Source organism: Pristis pectinata, chromosome 14 (genome assembly GCF_009764475.1).
Source record: "Pristis pectinata isolate sPriPec2 chromosome 14, sPriPec2.1.pri, whole genome shotgun sequence".
NCBI classification, from domain to species: Eukaryota; Metazoa; Chordata; class Chondrichthyes; order Rhinopristiformes; family Pristidae; genus Pristis; species Pristis pectinata.
This window is the reverse complement of record NC_067418.1, coordinates 42278481-42295859: the sequence shown is the minus strand read 5'-3', so window position 1 is coordinate 42295859 and position 17379 is coordinate 42278481. Positions and strand designations below refer to the sequence as shown.

The window sequence follows — 17379 nt, the reverse complement described above, 5'->3', positions numbered from 1 at the left end:
TTTGTGAACTTTCACCTCCGGCATGGCCTTGGAGCAAGATCAGAAAGTTGGACAGGATGCATTTGTGTCATCAGCGCCTTATTGCAACTGTTGCTGTGGCGATAGGTCAAAGTAATTAACCTTTCATTTTTTGGGGAAAAAAAGTGATTTGTTCACAATCTGAAACAGAAGCTATCAGAGAAGCAGTGGATGTCTGGAATAGCAAAATAGCTTAACACTTCAGGCTGGGCTTATCCTGAGAATGGTAATTAACTTTAAATTACTGAGCATTATTTTCTGCTGCGCTAAATTTGGGCTTGCAGATTGAAGACAATTCTGTTTGGTTCTTAAAGTTGCTGGTGCTCCAGGACTGTGTCTTTAGTCCCAATGAATTATTTGGACACCATTTTGAGCAACCAAATGATTAAAAATAATGAGGGCATTGAAATCCTTTTTCATGGAAAATTCATTTACCAGTTGTCAGAATACTGGAGACTGGAGGAAAAGACCATCAGCACCATATCTGTAAATAGAAATACAGCATTTATTTTCTGAAATTACTGGAAAGAAATACCCTGAGCAGCCCCTGATTTGACCACTCAACAAAATACTGTGGACGATGATTGCTCAAGCACACCCACAGCACGCATTAGATCTGACCCATTTACAACCGTGGGCACAGCCAGACACAGCCTTCATTCAGCAGTGTTCCCCACCTGAAATGAAGCAGTGGCAGGCAGTGTTTTTTGATATATGTTCATGTAAAAGCTTACTGTTGACTGCTGGTCAATGAATTCATTGCCAAGCCTGCTCTCACCTTATCACCTCCACCATTTGGCCCGGAATGCGGAATGGAACTTTGGCTCCCTTCTCAAGGTACTGGTAAACCACTTTAGCTGCCTCATTAAGAACCAAAAATAGGAGCAGGAGTAGGCCATATAGTCACTCAGCCCTGCTCTGCTATTCAATTAGAGCATGGCAGATTGAATCTTGGCCTCGGCTCCACTGTCCTTTCTGTTTCCTGTTAACCTCGATTCTTCCATAGACCTGAAATCAGTACAAATCAGCTTTGGGCATGATTTGACCTCCACAGCTGTCAAAGTAGAGAATTCCACAGGTTCACAACCATCTGAGAGCAGAAAATCCTCTATATTTCCATCTCATGCTGCAACTCTGCTCCCTATTTTTTGATACCTTCACCAGAAAAACATCCTGTCGACATCCACCCTGTCATGCCCCATCAGAATCCTGTATGTTTTAATAACATCACCCCTTAGTCTAAATTCCAATGAGTATAGGCCTAACCTGTGCAATCTTCCCTCATAAGGCAACCCCTCCCAATGAATTAGCCTCGTAAATCTTTTCTCAACCACCTCCAATACAAAGATATACTCCTTTAGTGAGGAGACCAAAAATGTATGTGATAAACAGGGTGCGATCAGACCAGAGCCTGTACATTTACACTCTGCTGTTATTTTCCAACCCGTGTGCAATAAGGGCCAATTGTCTTCCTTATCACTACATGCTAACTCTCCGCGGTTGATATGAAACAACTCCCAGATTCCCTCTTTCATCTCTCTCTTTGAACAGTATTATAATTTTCTCTTCTTTTCACCCAGAGTAGATGATCTCACCCTTCGTGCTTCATCTGCCAAATGTTTGCGCACTTGTTTATCAACACCTCTTTGTACCTTCCTCACAACTTGATAAGATTTCTTTATTGTACATCAAAACACAGTGAAATGCACCTTTTGCGTAGAGTGTTCTGTGGCGGCAGCCCGCAAGTGTCACCACACTTCCGGCGCCAACATAGCATGCCCACGACTTCCTGACTCGTACGTCTTTTGAATATGGGAGGAAACCGGAGCACTCGGAGGAAACCCATGCAGACACGGGGAGAACGTACAAACTCCTTACAGGCAGTGGCAGGAATTGAACCCGGGTCGATGGTGCTGTAATAGCGTTACGCTAACCGCTACACTACCGTTCCTGCCCCACAACTTGCTGACCCACCTACCTTTGATTTATCAGCAAATTTGGTACAGTGTGCTCAATCCCCTCAGCTATGTCAATAATATAGAGTGTAAATAGTTGTTGCCCCAGCTTTGAACTCTGTTGGACTTTACTAGCTACAGCTTGCCAAAAGAAAATGACCAATTTATTCCAATTCTTTGGTTTCTGTTAATTAGACGATCCTCTAATATCTTCTCGGCCCAAAACGTCGACTTATTCCATGGTCCACTGCCCTCTCCTACTGGATTCCTCCTCCTTCAGCCCTTTGCCTCTTCTGCCTGTCACTTCTCAGCTTATTACATCTTCTCCCCTTCCTCCACCCACCTACCTTCCCCCTCTCACCTGGACTCGCCTATCACCTGGACTCGCCTATCACCTGGACTCGCCTATCACCTGAACTCGCCTATCACCTGAACTCGCCTATCACCTGAACTCACCTATCCCCTGCCTGCGTGTGCTCCTCCCCCTCCCCCCACATTCTGGCTTCTGCCCTCTTCCTTTCCGGTCCTGATGAAGGGTCTCGGCCCGAAATGTCGACTGTTTATTTCCCTCCACGGATGCTGCCTGACCTCCTGAGTTCCTCCAGCACTTTTTGTGTATTGCTCCAGATTCCAGCATCTGGAGAACTTCTAATATATCACCTCAATCCTATGAACTTTTAACTTGTTCAATAACCTTTCATATGGCACCTTATTGAATGCCTCTGAATCCCATCATACTACATCTACTCAGACCCCTTTGTCTACTCTATTCATTGCATCCTCAACGAACTCTAATAAATTTGTTAAATACGATTTTCCTTTCATAAAACCACACTGACACACCATGATTGTATTTTGATTTTGTAACCACCATAAGACCACTTCCTTAATAATGGTTTCAGTGTCTTCCCGATCACAGATGTCAGGTGCCCTGGCCTATAGTTTCCTATTTTCTGTCTCTGCTCACCTTTTCGTCGCTTTGCGCCTGTTGTAAAAATAAGACTTGGTTCCACAGTAGAGGTTTAAGCAAAGTGGACCATGTTTTAGATTCAGGTTTGATGGTTTTTGTGTGTAAACTTTCTCCATAAGACCGTGAGATATAGGAGCAGAATTAGGCCATTCGGCCCATCCAGTCTGCTTCGTCATTCAATCATGGGTGATTTTTTCTCAACCCCATTCTCCTGCCTTCTCCTCGTACCCCTTAACCCCCTTATCAATCAACATCCTATCAATCTCTGCCTTAAATACACCCAATGACTTGACCTCCACAGCCCTCTATGGTAACAAATTCCACAGATTCACCAACCCTCTGGCTGAAGAAATTCCTCCTCATCTCAGTTTTAAATGGACCTTTTTATTCTGAGGCTGTGCCCTCAGATCCTAGATTCTCCTATTAATGGAAACATCCTCTCCACGTCCACTTTATCCAAGCTTTTCAGTATCTGGTAGGTTTCAGTGAGTTCTCCCCTCATCCGAACTGAATCAAGTAGAGGCCCGGAGACATCAAACACTCCTCATAGGTTAAACCTTTCATTCCTGGGATCATTCTTGTGAACCTCCTCTGGACCGTCTCCAGAGCCAGCACATCCTTCCTCAGATATGGGGCCCAAAACTGCTCACCGTATTCCAAATGCGGTCTGACCAACGCCTGAAAATGCCTTAGCTTTGCTTTTATGTTTTAGTCCTCTCCAAATGAATGCTAACATTGCATTTGCCTTCTTTAATACCAATTCAGCCTGCAATTTAACTTTGAGGGAATCATGAACTAGGACTCCTAAGTCCCTTTGCACCTCCGATTTCTGAATCCTCTCCCCATTCAGAAAATAGTCTACACCTTTATTCTTCTTACCAAAGTGCACAACCCCACACTTCCCTACGCCGTGTTCCATCTGCCACTTCTTTGCCCACTCTCCCAATCTGTCCAAGTCCTTCTGCAGACTCCTTGCCTCTGTGACACTACCTGTTCGTCCACCTTTCTTGGTATCATCTGCAAACTTGGTCACAATTGCTTCCTTCACCCAGATCACTATTGTATAAAGTGAGAAGTTGCAGTCCCCACACTGATCCTGCGGAATTCCACTAGTCATCAGCAGCCATCCTGAAAAGGATATCTTTATCCCCACTCTGACTTCCACCAGTCAGCCAATTTTCTATCCATGCTCATATAAATTCTCATAGCCTTTGATGTAATGAGAAACTATTCAGCCCATCGAGTCTCTGCCAGCTCTCGGAGCAATCCCATCAGTTCCCTCCCCCTACTTGTTTCCCTGTAGCCTATTCTCTCTCTCATGCCTATTAACTCCCCGTGATTCCCTTCCCACCCATCCACACTAGGGGCAAGTTAAAGCATCCAGTTAATCTATCAGCACATCTTTGGGATGTTGGGAGCACCCAGGGAAACCCACGCAGCCACAAGGAGAACGTGCAAACTCCACACAGACACCATTGGCAGTCAGGATCGAACCTGGTTCACAGTAACTGCTCCACTGCTGTGAACTGGGTTGATTGGCATCAGCATCAAAGGATGGAACGTGGTAAGGGCTATGTGGTCCAGCCATTCTGTACATTGATATTTTCAGAGACAACAGCTTAATTTTATAGTGTGACTGAATCAGCAATTGCCAGGCTCAGTGGCTTTGTTATTAACATTGTTTCATATGTGTACTGCTGCCATCTGGTGGGGACATTAATTTTGTTTACAGCAGTTGCGATGACTCTGACCTTCACCACAACTATAATAGAGGTGGAGGTAAAGAAAAGTCAATAATTTATCAAAGAAAAATTTGTGCATGAATACAAATGCACCAGCTATCAAAACCTGCCTCCAAGCCACTGATTAATCCTTCACTGAAATGTTTCCTTGTACTTTTTCCCTTTGCATTAATCTCAAAATTCCCTATTGTGATATGGTAAAATATGTCAGCCAATGTCAATACAAGTGTCCCTGAAACACCAGTAATGAGCAAATAGTCTATAGTTAGCAATGTTAGCTGAGGGACAAATAATGGTTCGGGTATTTGGAAAACTCACAATACTCTCACCATCAAGTGGAGCCATGGGATCTTCAACATCCACTTAAGCGGTAGATGGATTCTCTGCTTAACATCTCATCAGTACTGCACTGGAGAATGAACCTCGCTTATGTGCCAAAGTTTCTGGGATGGGACTTGAACAGCAACCTTTTGATTTGAGCAGGAGTGCTGCCAACAGACTTGGGAACTCATTGGATTTGACCCAGCAATGATGGAGTAAAATCCAGTCATTGTGAGTTGGGAGGTCCATTGCCCAGAGCCATTGGGTCTTTCAGGCAGTACGCCCCATTTGACAGATGCACGTCTGACATCAGGACTACAAAGGCCCCTATTGTAGCCCATGGCCGGCTAAGTCCTCGAGTTACAACAGGCTGACTGCCACAAGTTAATGGTGCAATGCAGGTGTTTCCTCTCCCTTGTGCTAATGAGGCAAATGATTTAAATTAGTGTATTCATTCTCAAACAAAACCAGTTGACTGTAAAGTTATACATAATGAAAACATTAATTTTATTTTTGATTTTCTGATTCCATACACAATGTGGAATCATTTAATCAGTTTTGAAGTATAGTTCAAACCATCTGCTCTATTTGTATTGACACCTTGCAGTACGTTCAACTTGAGTAACACTTGCAGCACTGGTAACCAGGGAATGAGAGGAAGTGATGTTCACAGGTCTCATTTATTTCTTGTTTCATTTACTTGTTTTTTTTTGGATCTGAACATCACTGGCAAGGCCAGCTTTTGTTGCCTGTCTCTAATTCCCCTTGAGGAAGGTAGCAATGAGCCGCCCACTTCAAATGCTGCAGTCCTGGTGAAGACACCCCCATGGTGCCGTTGACAGTGAGTTCTGGGATTTAGGCCCGATGACTATGCGGGATTGTTGACATATTTCCAAATCGGGAGGGGATTCTGCAGGTGGCGGTGTTCCCGTTTGCCTGCTATCCTTGCTGGTAGAGGTAGTGGGTTTGGGAGGTGCTGTTGGAATAGTCTGGGAGAGGAACTGCAGTGTATTTGGAAGATGTTCCCCCCTGGAGAGATGGTGCGCTGGTGATGGAGGAAGGGCACATTCAGGGTGATGGAAGGGGTGCCAGTTCAGCGGCTGTGTTACCCTGGAATGGTGTCAGCTTGTGAGATGTTGGAGCTGCAGTTATCCATCAGATGGAGAGCACTGCATCTGACTTGATGGTGGAAAAGCCATTAGGGTGTCACGGAGAGTCACCTGACGCAGGACACCCAGCCTCTGACCTCCACTTATAGCCATGGTATTTATATGGTTGGTCTATAAGGTTTCCAGAAAACGGTGACTCCCGGATGTTGATTGTGATAGACTTGGTGGTAGTACTGCCACTGAACGTCAGAAGTGTCGGTGGTTAAATGCTGTCTTTTTGGAGTTGAATGTTGCCTGACGTTTTCATGACATGAATACTCTTTCCTATTTATCATCCTCAGACTGCACATTGTTCCAGTCTTGCTACATGCAGGCATTGACTGTTTCATTTGCTGAGGGATTGCAAATGGAGTTGAGCGTTCATCAGTGAACATCCCTGCTTCTGACAGTATGATGGAAGGTCAGTGATGAAGCTGCTGGAGATGGTTTGGTCTAAGACACTGCCCTCAGGGTCTCCTTTTGTGATGTCCTGGGGCTGGGATGATTGGCCTCTAACAATCACAACCACCCTCCTTCGTACAGGGTCGGATTCCAACCACTGGGTTGTTTTCCCTTTGGTGTCCATCTCACGGGATCTCTCGACAGGTTAACGGTGAGACGCCGCCTTGATATCAAGGGCCATTCTTCTCATCTCTCCTTCCCCCAGCTCTTTGGTTCACGAGTGGAGGAAGGCTGTGATTGGATGAGATCAAAACTAGCTGTTGGTGAGTAGGTTGTCAGTGAGAAAATGCCTCTTGAAGGTGCTGTCTGTGACACCTTTCATCACTTTTCTGATGTTTGAGTTGACTGATTGGGTGGTAGTGAGTCAATCAGTCAACTGATTCAGTGGTCAGAGGACCTGAATCGCCTGGGTACAGAAGGCTATGGGCCAAGTGCTGGAATTGGTACAAATGGCGTGGACGTCATAGGCTGAATGGCCTGTTTTTGCCCTGCTTGTTGTGAACAAAGCACGACTGGACAATTTTCCACATTGTCAGGTAGATGCCGGTATGGTAGCTGCAGATGGTATCTGGTCCCATAGCCAGTGCTGTAAGTCATTTCTTGATATCTTAAGGTATCAAGACCTTAAGGTTGGTTAACAACTAGTTAACCAACTAGTAGAGCCACTGCCTCACAGCACCAGAGGCGTGGGTTTGATCCTGATCCCAGGTGCTGTCTGTGTGGACTTTGAACACTCTCCCTGTGATTACATAGGGTGGTCTGGTTTCCTTATGTTCTATATGCCTGGAATGCATTGCCTGATAGGGTGGTGGAGGCAAATTCATTGGGGGCTTTTAAGAGGGGCTTGGATGGGCACATGAAGGAGAGGAAAATAGAAGGATATGGGCATTCTGTAGGTAGGAGGGAATAGTTATGTCGGCGCAACATTGTGGGCCGAAGGGCCTGTTCTGTGCTGTACTGTTCTATGTTCTATACCTGAATGAGTAACTGAACTGGCTGGTTTCTGTGATGGGGAGGATCTCAGGAGAGAGCCCAGATGGATCATCTATCAGGTACATCTGGGTGAATGGTTACTCCTGGTATTTAGCACCCTCCTGCTGGCTCCTGCCATTGTTGAGGATGGGAATGTTCTTTAAACCACCACCTCCTGTTGGTTGGTTAATTGTTCACCACCACTCCTGACTAGATATGCTGGGACTGCAGAGTTCCAATCTGATCCATTCTTTGTGAGATCCATGTATTGCACACGGTTTCTGCTGTTTAGCAGGACAAATCCAATCTATCTTATCACGCCCTCCCCTCCCACCAATCAGTCCTGTGTTGCAGCTTGACTCATGAACATTGAACCATTGTTCAATGGTTCATGACAATGAACCATTACTTCTCAACTGTTTCTACTTATAGTGTACAGTAAAAACAGGCCCTTCAACCCTTTGAGCCTGTGCCAACCATCAAGCACCCTTTAACACTAATCCCATTTTATTCTCCCCACATTCCCCATCAACTCCCACTCCCCCCCTCCCCCACCACCCCCCGTTCTATCACTAGCATTTACTCTTCAGGTATGAGTTAGCCCCTGCCCATTGAAGAATGTAATCTCATACACTACATCACGCATACTGCAGCTCAAACAGTAGCTCAGCTGGCATTCCAACAACATGTACAACTCCAGCTTGAAATAATATTTCCCTTTCTCACTGGTTCTGAAATTGAATTCCAAATACCATTTGTGACTGCACCTGTTAATAACTATATCAACTGTGAAAAATAATAGCTTTGTTCCATTCTTTGACATTACTGAAGACTGGTCATGGTGTACAGGATAAAAATGCACCACATGGTGTTATGTGTGATCATTCTGTGGTAGAAATTAGCCCTTGATGGCATGACATAAGTTTGCAGTTTAGTAGTTATACTCCATTTCCAAAACTTGGAACCAAATTCCGTCTGTGAAGTGCAACAAGCATGGGATGCTGCATTGCATATTTAGGTGGAGGACAAACTTCTGATATTTTTTATTCTTTGATGGGACAAGAACATCTCTGAAAATGCCAGCATTTATTGCTCATTCATAATTACCCTCAAGCTGAGCAGGTTGCTAGGCAACTCCAGAAGACATTCAAGAGTCAGCCACGTTTCCATGGGTCCTGAATCACAAATAGCCCAGACTGGGTAAGGACAAGGGATTTCCTTCCCTAAGGGACATTAGAGAGCTGTTCACTAGTCCAGATCTCTGGATTAGTGCTCCAGTAACGTAACCACTGCACAGTTGTACTGGTTGTCCAATGTGTGTGGCTATGGAATCAGGGTTTATAGCCCCACTACACCACCACTAATTGACTCATGTTGGGTCAGGTGGGAAGTTAATTATTTTATATAAATGTCAAATTCAATCCAATAGGTTTTGACACTGCCCCCTCTTGGAGGCATGACATGAATTAAGCTTCATGTAGAAGCTTTTCAGGAGCCTACCTTTCAAGATGCATTCTACTGTAAGCTAATGCACATTTTAACCAAATAAATTCCCAATGCGCAAGATCCAGGAAGCCCCGCAGGTAACAGGAGGCACAAAAGGCTGGATCCATAAGGTGAGCTATGAGGAGGAGTATTTTATTTTCCAGGCCCAGGGAGCTGCCCTCTGGTATCAGAGCACTCCTCCCCCTCACGATATTTGGACAGCATTGGGCACCCTGAGCTTCAGACCGAACCCCTGAGCCCCATCCTATTAGTTTCCATCCAGCTGACCACCCTCGCCCCTCACTGCATTCCCACCCCCAAGTCTCCCTGCTCTTCCCTTTGAACCTTTCAGTTGGACGGTTTCCCTGACAATCAGGCCAGGCTGCTGGGTGGCAAATATTCACGACAGGAGGATATTTGTGGAACCGGTACTTTTGCTTTGCCTATCCCAGGCCACACTGGGAATACATGGTAAATATTGGGGTTCAGAAATCACTGGACAGTTGTCCAGTGGCTTCTGAGCTCCAGTGCAGTTGAGCACCACAACAGTACTGGGGCCTACTGTCACTCCGGGAAGACCCAGTATGGGTGTGGTGCCCTGGTGCACTACAAAACTGGTGCTCACTGTCTGAGGTACCAGGGTGTATGGGCGCTTGGACAAGGTAGCTAAAAAGTGCAGGGGTCCATAAAACCGGGTGGATATTAGGACTCTGCCAACGCAACCAGCAATGGTTTGCGTTCACAGTTTGAGATAAATTTGGAGGGCGTCGCTGGGACCCCACCAGTGACGTGAGGGAACGGTGGCAAGGACTGCAGATGTGTGGACTTCCCCACCCTACACGCGGACAAGGTAGCTAAATCTGTAGGGGGCTATAAAACTGTACCTGCACAATCACAGTCCTCGGGAGAGGAGGGGCTTTAAATTTCAGTCAGAACCTAACGTGGGCGAAGCAGGGATCCAAGGATGTTCGAAGGGAGTCCCCGCCCTATTCTAGTACAAAAGGACTCTGAGCAGGGGAGGCTACAGAGCCCCTTGAGCCTGTTCCACCACTCAGTAAGATCACAGCTTCACTTTCCTGCCTGTGACCCTTGCTCCTCTCCCCTGAACCCATCCAACTTAGCTTTGAATGTACTTAATGGCTCCCATGTGAAGATGGAGGGCTGAAACTAACTTGAGGACATGGGACCTGCAACAAACAAGCCTGAACAAGAGATGTAACAGAACTCTCGGGGGGAGGGGTGCAGAATTTAAATTTGGGCACTTTTGCAATCATTACATGGCACAAGGGAGAAGTTGATATCTCAGCCATCCCTTGCACATGCCACTGAGAACCTGACTGAACATATTTGTCGATTATAACCTCCACATCGTATGCCCTGAAACTCTACTTTCTACAGTTCCTTCCTGGTGCTGAGTGTGAACATTTCTTTTCTGACCATAGAGGAAACATCACTGAAGATGAACAGTGTTGATCACATTCCACAAACCCTCGCAAGTCACGGAGGAGGTCGAAAGCTGCTGCACAGGGAGCTGCACGCAGCAGACATGCTCAAGCCCGATCCCAGGGACACTTTCTTCCTGAGTGAGTCCTGTTTACATTGTCAATATCTCAGTCTGATAAAACACCGATTGGAATCCGTGTAATTTCCAGCAGGGAGTGTATGAAAGATTTTTATGAAATATAGTTGGCAGGTACAATTTCTTCTGTTGCTGGCTAGATAAGTCGTTTAGTGTGATTCGGATGACAACCATTTAACAACATCCAGATTACATCACAATTACATACCTGGTGTGGGGAGACGGGAGGAGTCTGAGGTCACATTGGTGAGTTGCCATAATCTCAGTGATACCCTCACACTGCTCCCCTTCCCTTTGTCCTTTGGCTCTCTGCCATCTGTCTTCGGTACAAGTCGGGTACTTTACGAGAAACATTATGGAGACTGTGCGGAGAATGTTATTCTGCGCCCTGGAAATGATAATGGCTGTAACAACTTGCATTGGAAATTAATTTATATCTTTTCTATAGTCTACAATTAAGCAATATTTTCTCAGCTATAATCTAACAGCTTGAAACCGACCTGCTTACTACAATGATTTGAAATGTTGATTGCCAAACAAAGCCAGACAACTGGAAATTGTACTTTGCCCAAGAGGGCATTTTAACTAGCAAAGTGGGAAGTGAGGTGAGGATGGGAAGTGCAAACCCCACCACCGATGTTCTGTCACACCGACTGCCTCGCACAAAGGGTTCTTCTTCCATGAATCTCTGTCATTATGCAGAGCGAGCTTGAATAAGGTGCTAATTGCGTAGCAGATTGAAGAGAAAGGGAAGATGAAGAGATTGAAGAGGAGATGTCTCAGTGGGAGTTTGGGGGACTGGAGAGGGGAGGGGATCAGTGATAGAGAGAGGGTTGTGGGTGGGGGAGCGAGGATTATGTGGGTGAGAGAGTTGAATGCAAAAAGGGGGAGAATAGATGATAAGTGGAGGAGAGAGAGAAGATTACTGGGCAGAGGAGAGGATCGCGAAGGGGAGAGGATGGTGAGGAAAGAGAGGATTGCGAGAGGAGGGGTAGATAGCTGGTGTGCACGTTGGTGTTGTGATCAGTAGCTCGGTGTAGGTGGGAGAGAGGATTGTGCCGAGCTTAGGGAAGAGTGGGAACGGTGTCAGCAAGGAAGGATCGGGAGACGTGTTGCCTGGAACCATCTTCAGCGAGGAGTAGATGTGATCACTCAGAAAACACTCCAAAAATATCCTATCAGAAAGTGTGTGTTCTCAGGTTCCATGGGAGAGATTCTCTCCCACATCCCTCTCAGTGATCATCTCGCCCCCCAAACCCAGCCATCTCCCCATCACCCTGAGCCCAGCCGTCTCCCCTCTCCCCCCCCGAGCCCAGCCGTCTCCCCTCTCCCCCCTCCGAGCCCAGCCGTCTCCCCTCTCCCCCCTCCGAGCCCAGCCGTCTCCCCTCTCCCCCCCTGAGCCCAGCCGTCTCCCCTCTCCCCCCCCGAGCCCAGCCGTCTCCCCTCTCCCCCCCCCGAGCCCAGCCGTCTCCCGTCTCCCCCGAGCCCAGCCGTCTCCCGTCTCCCCCGAGCCCAGCCGTCTCCCGTCTCCCCCGAGCCCAGCCGTCTCCCGTCTCCCCCGAGCCCAGCCGTCTCCCGTCTCCCCCGAGCCCAGCCGTCTCCCGTCTCCCCCGAGCCCAGCCGTCTCCCGTCTCCCCCGAGCCCAGCCGTCTCCCGTCTCCCCCGAGCCCAGCCGTCTCCCCTCTCTCCCCGAGCCCAGCCGTCTCCCCTCTCCCCCCCCCCCCCCCCATCAATGATCCTTTGTTTCTTCCAACAACCTTACTGTCCTCTCTATTCTCCCCTCTTCTTCACAACTTGCACTGATGCTCTCTCATGGCTGCAGGCTGCCCTTTATCTATTGCAAAAGTCAGTCTCAGTTTTCAGGACATTAGCAAGCTGCACTTTTATTGCTTTCCGCCCACTGGGGAGCCTAGTATTAACAGTTTTCACTGTTTATTTGTGTATTCTACAGAGGAGGTTATAGTGTTGGTTTGAAGCTCTGCATTGTTTACATTGGCACGCTTTGCAGTGGACTTTCTTAAAGATAACAGAAATGATGTACCAGCGTTAGTCATCAGTATACAGTGCAAGGGTTGCCTATAATGATCATTCAGTCGTGCTCTTGTTTAATGAGGTTTAACACAGCAGTGAAATGAAGCCTGCTGTTTGGAGTGGTTGGTGACGCTGTATCCAGGGGAATATCTATAGCAATACAAACTAATAATGTTGACCTTGACCCTGGGTGTTTCTAAAAAAAAAGCTCTTCCATTTATCCAACACCAATGTTCAACAGTAGATGATAGATTTCTTGCATTCAATAGTATTGCTTATGTTATCATCCTGTAACCCTTTGAACCCAAAATTATAAAAAGTAAGAAGCTCGTGTGTATAAGATGTGATAGATGAAGACAAGCTGCTGAAGATGTTATGGCAATTAAACTGCTGGCAAGTTAACACTTGTTTTATGTTGCAGCAGAGCCGTGACAGACGTTATGTAATTACTTGAGCTACTGACTTTTTTTGGTGTTACCATTTTCTATTTAATGTACAATTTGACTGAAGTTGTGTTTTGTAAATTATATATTGAAAGAAATGGACAAAATTCATAAAATCTGTAAAGTGAAGGGGCCGTACCAATTAGCAGCTGCAGTTTCTCATATACATGATAACCCTGCTCAGTTTTGAGATGTCATTCACCCGTTAATGTAACATTTTCCCACATACTCTGCTCACTGTAATAGTCTCTGACATGTCCTACACCCTTAATTGTAACAGTATCTGACATAGCCTACGCTGCTCACTATAACACACTCTGACATTGCCTATACTGATCACTGCAACACTGACATACCTCTCACCCCTCTTTGCTGCTCTGTGTTACACTCTATATGTGCCCTATACTGTTCATTCTACTTTTCTACTACTACTCTCTCTTAGACTCTAATGTGCCTAACACACTACTTACTGTATTTGTATTCCTCTCCGATATTCCCTATACTCACTGTAACATTCTATACTTTGCCATGCCTTCTTTTTTTTGCTGGTAACTTTCCCTAACAGACTAATAAACTGATCTTATAACACCCTGTACTGTTCACAATGCAAATTATAGAGGCTAGCTGACTAGTGTTTAAAATGAACGTTCTCTAATAGCCTGTACATTGCTCATCTTTTTGTATAGCCTACCTTGCTTACTGTAACAATTTTTGCACACTGCAACAATCCTTATATGTTCTGCACCGCTCACTGTAACACACTCTAGAGATGGACAATAAATGCTTGGATTGCCATTGATGCCTGCTCCCCCAAAAAATGAATTAAAAAATACTGCTCACTGTAACACCATATATCCTACACTGCTCACTGTAACACTGTACATCCTACATTGCTCATTGTAACACCGTGTATAATGGATTGCTCATTATATATCCTACTCTGCTCCCTGTAACACTCTCTGGAAGATTCTGTGCGTTCACCGTAGCATCATATACCTGCTACTGCTCGCTGTTACATTCTTTGTATCCTGCCACACTTGCACAATATATCCCACACTACACACTGTGACAACTGCTCACAGTAATACTATATATTCAACAATGTCCATTGTCACACCCCACCTATATACTCTACCTTGCTCATTGTAAAACTGCATATCCTACATGGCTCCCTAACACTGTACAACCAAAACTGTGACTGTACAACCAAAACTGTGACTGTAGCACTGTACTTTCTACACTGTTCACTCTAATATATTATACATTGCTAATATAACTCACAGGTGCAATGCGGGTTACAGAGGCTAGCTGAATAGTGTTTAAAGTGAAAGAAGCGCATTAATCACGAGCAAAAGTTGAACATCATCATTAAACTGCCATTACTACTCCAGCTCATTATCATTAAAATAGTTAGTTTCATGTGTTAACTGTCCTGAATACCAGTCAAACAATAATTGTAATTTTTCTGCAACTAGTCGGAGGGATTTAAAGATGGAACATATATTGAAGAATATATCAATAATACTGGCGAAAGTGAAAAACTAAAGTTAAAGTGATTTCAAATCAAACATGCCATTTTGTAAAGTAAAAATTTGCAAATTCCAGAAATCTGAAATAAAACTAGAAAATGTTGTAAATGTTCAACAGATCAGGCAACATCTATGGAGAGAGAAACAGAGGTAATATTTTGGGCCAATGAAACATTTCGTCAGTTCCCTTGAAAGTTCATGGATCTGAAACATCAGCTGTTTTCTTTCTAGTTCAGACATGCTATCTTGCTCCCTACTTAGTTTGAATCCATTAATATCATAGAACCATGGGGTACTTCATTGCAGAAGGAACCATTTGGCCCATCAAATCTGTGCTAGCTCTTTCCAAGAACAAACTTGTTAATTCTATTTCCTTTCTCTTCAATCCACTCAAAATTAGGTCAATGACCTTTCACGTCACGTGGTACTTCAACGAGGCCGCATCTGGAGTGTTGCGTACAGTTTTGGTTATCCTGTTGTCATTAAGCTGGAAAGAGTCCAAAGAAGATTTACGAGAATGTTGCCAGGTCTTAGAGGGCCTGAGTTATAGGGACTTCTTTCCTTGGAATGTAGGAGACTGAGGGGTGATCTTATTGAGGTGTCTAAAATCATGAGGGGCATCGATAGGGTGAATGCACACAGTCCTTTTCCCAGGGAAAGGTAATCAAAAACTGGAGAGCATCGGTTTAAGCTGAGAGGGTAAAGATTTAAAAGAAACCCGAGGAGCAATTTCACGCAGATGGAATGAGCTGCCAGAAGAGGGGGTTGAGGCAGGTACAATAAAAACATTTAAGAGACATTTGGACAGGTACACGGATAGGGACAATTTAGAAGGATATGGACCAGATACGAGCAGATATGAGTGGCTTAGATGGACACTTGGTCGACGTGGTCGAATTGGGCCAAAGGGCCTGTTTCCGTGCTGTATGACTCAATGACTCTAAATAAAACTCCGTCAAGTTATCAAATATGATTTGTCCTTTAAAAAATCAGTCTAAACTTTCCTTTGCTAGTCCATGTCTGTGCAAGTGACTGTACAAGAGAGATGTTTCAGAATGAATTGCTGTTTCTAAGCTCCACCAGTAGCAAGATTAAATTCCCTGGCTTATCATTATCAGGATTATTTTACTCCCCTTTTATGTATTGGGATGTAACAGTTCTTCTGGCACCGTGTATAAATGAAAGGGGCCTAGAGAATTAGATCAAATGGTTATAGCTTTACTTTTACCTTCATGCATCCTCTACACATCGTAGCAGGGAACTTGGTGCTTTCAAACGTCTTCATGCATTTGTTAGAAGTTACAACAAAAGGCAAACTTTCAGCATTTCTGTATGTGAGTGGTGCTTCCTGTGACTTGAGGAAATCACCCTCACCATTATTGCTGTGCCTACACTTTTGTTTATCCAAAAGTAAAACAGACCCCAACGTATCCATATATCAAAATTCCTAACTAGCCAAAAGAGACATTGTTTCAGTCATATGCATTAATTTTAATAGAAAGCATGTGCACAATACAGGGAAATGTGCTTCCCTTGTACTTTTACTAATATTCAGTAGGACAGCTGGCACTTTTTCTCAAGTTTTAAAATTCTGCAATCAGTTTGGCAGGCACAGTCCAATCTAATACGATTCAAAGGATTTTTTCTATCGTTGCAATCTGCATCAGCTTGGACACTGAGAGTATCAACTCGTAAGTGCCTCATAAGACCATCCTTCCTTTCAGCTCAGGCTGTTAGTGATGCCGTTTGGTGTTGCATGGTCTGTTGGAGCCACTTGTTTTATTTGTTTCTTTATGTTGGCTTGAACTGATTGTTCCAATTGGTTGAGCTAATTAGTCTGGGGGACTCTCTTTCCATGCAATATCTCATATCCATGCAGTCCATGCCTCTGAGAAGCATCCAGGTAAGTACATGAGTTGCGAAGATATTGAAGGCTATGGTCCGAGTGGTGGTAAATAGAATTAATATAGATATATTGTGATGGTCAGAATGGACATGGTGAGTCAAAGGGCCTGTTTCTATGCCAGAGGAGTCTATGAAGGAAATTGCATAAATGATAAGTAGCCACACCCACGTGCACACACATGCATGCAGCACAGACAAACACACACAGATGCACAGACACGAATACATACACATACACAGGTGCACAGACATGGGAACACACACACACACACACACACACACACACACACACACACACACACACACACACACACACACACACACACACACACACACACACACACACACACAACGGTTTCAATAACGTTTTACCAATAAATGTGGACCAGAATTAAGAACTCATACATCATATGAGAGATCATCCACCCAATGACAGTGTCGAGTTATTTCTTACTTGCTGTTGACAAATGCAAAAGTCACATGTAGCTAACATTTACCCACATTAATCTAGGAAGCCACATCAAATAGTGGCTTTTTCACAAAGGCAAATGCCATCTTTGCTTATTTGTGGTTCTCTTGAATATAACCGGGCCTGTCTTTCTCCCTCCAGCTCCACCAATAGATCCATTACGGGTGCAACACGTTCTCCCAACCTGTCTCTACTTACCAACTTACATCGTGAAGGACTTTCCAATTGCCCGTTACCAAGGACTCCAGTTTGTAAGTTTGATGCTCATTTTCTGTTTCTCTGACCCAGTTCACGTGAAGATTAACCTGCCGCTTTTCTGACTGAACTCTAGGTCTGCTGCAGCCCATTCT

The 17379-nt window shown here is 44.9% G+C and overlaps 1 protein-coding gene across 1 annotated transcript in view; it reads left to right on the top strand.

Annotated features, from left to right (window-relative positions):
* Nucleotides 1-17379, top strand: part of LOC127577716 (N-acetyl-beta-glucosaminyl-glycoprotein 4-beta-N-acetylgalactosaminyltransferase 1-like) — a 591438-nt gene that overhangs the window by 487626 nt on the left and 86433 nt on the right. Inside the window, exons 10-11 of the mRNA XM_052029203.1 lie at nucleotides 10516-10656; nucleotides 17171-17280. Coding sequence (XP_051885163.1) covers nucleotides 10516-10656; nucleotides 17171-17280 — 251 coding nt within the window. The remainder of the gene's footprint in view (nucleotides 1-10515; nucleotides 10657-17170; nucleotides 17281-17379) is intronic.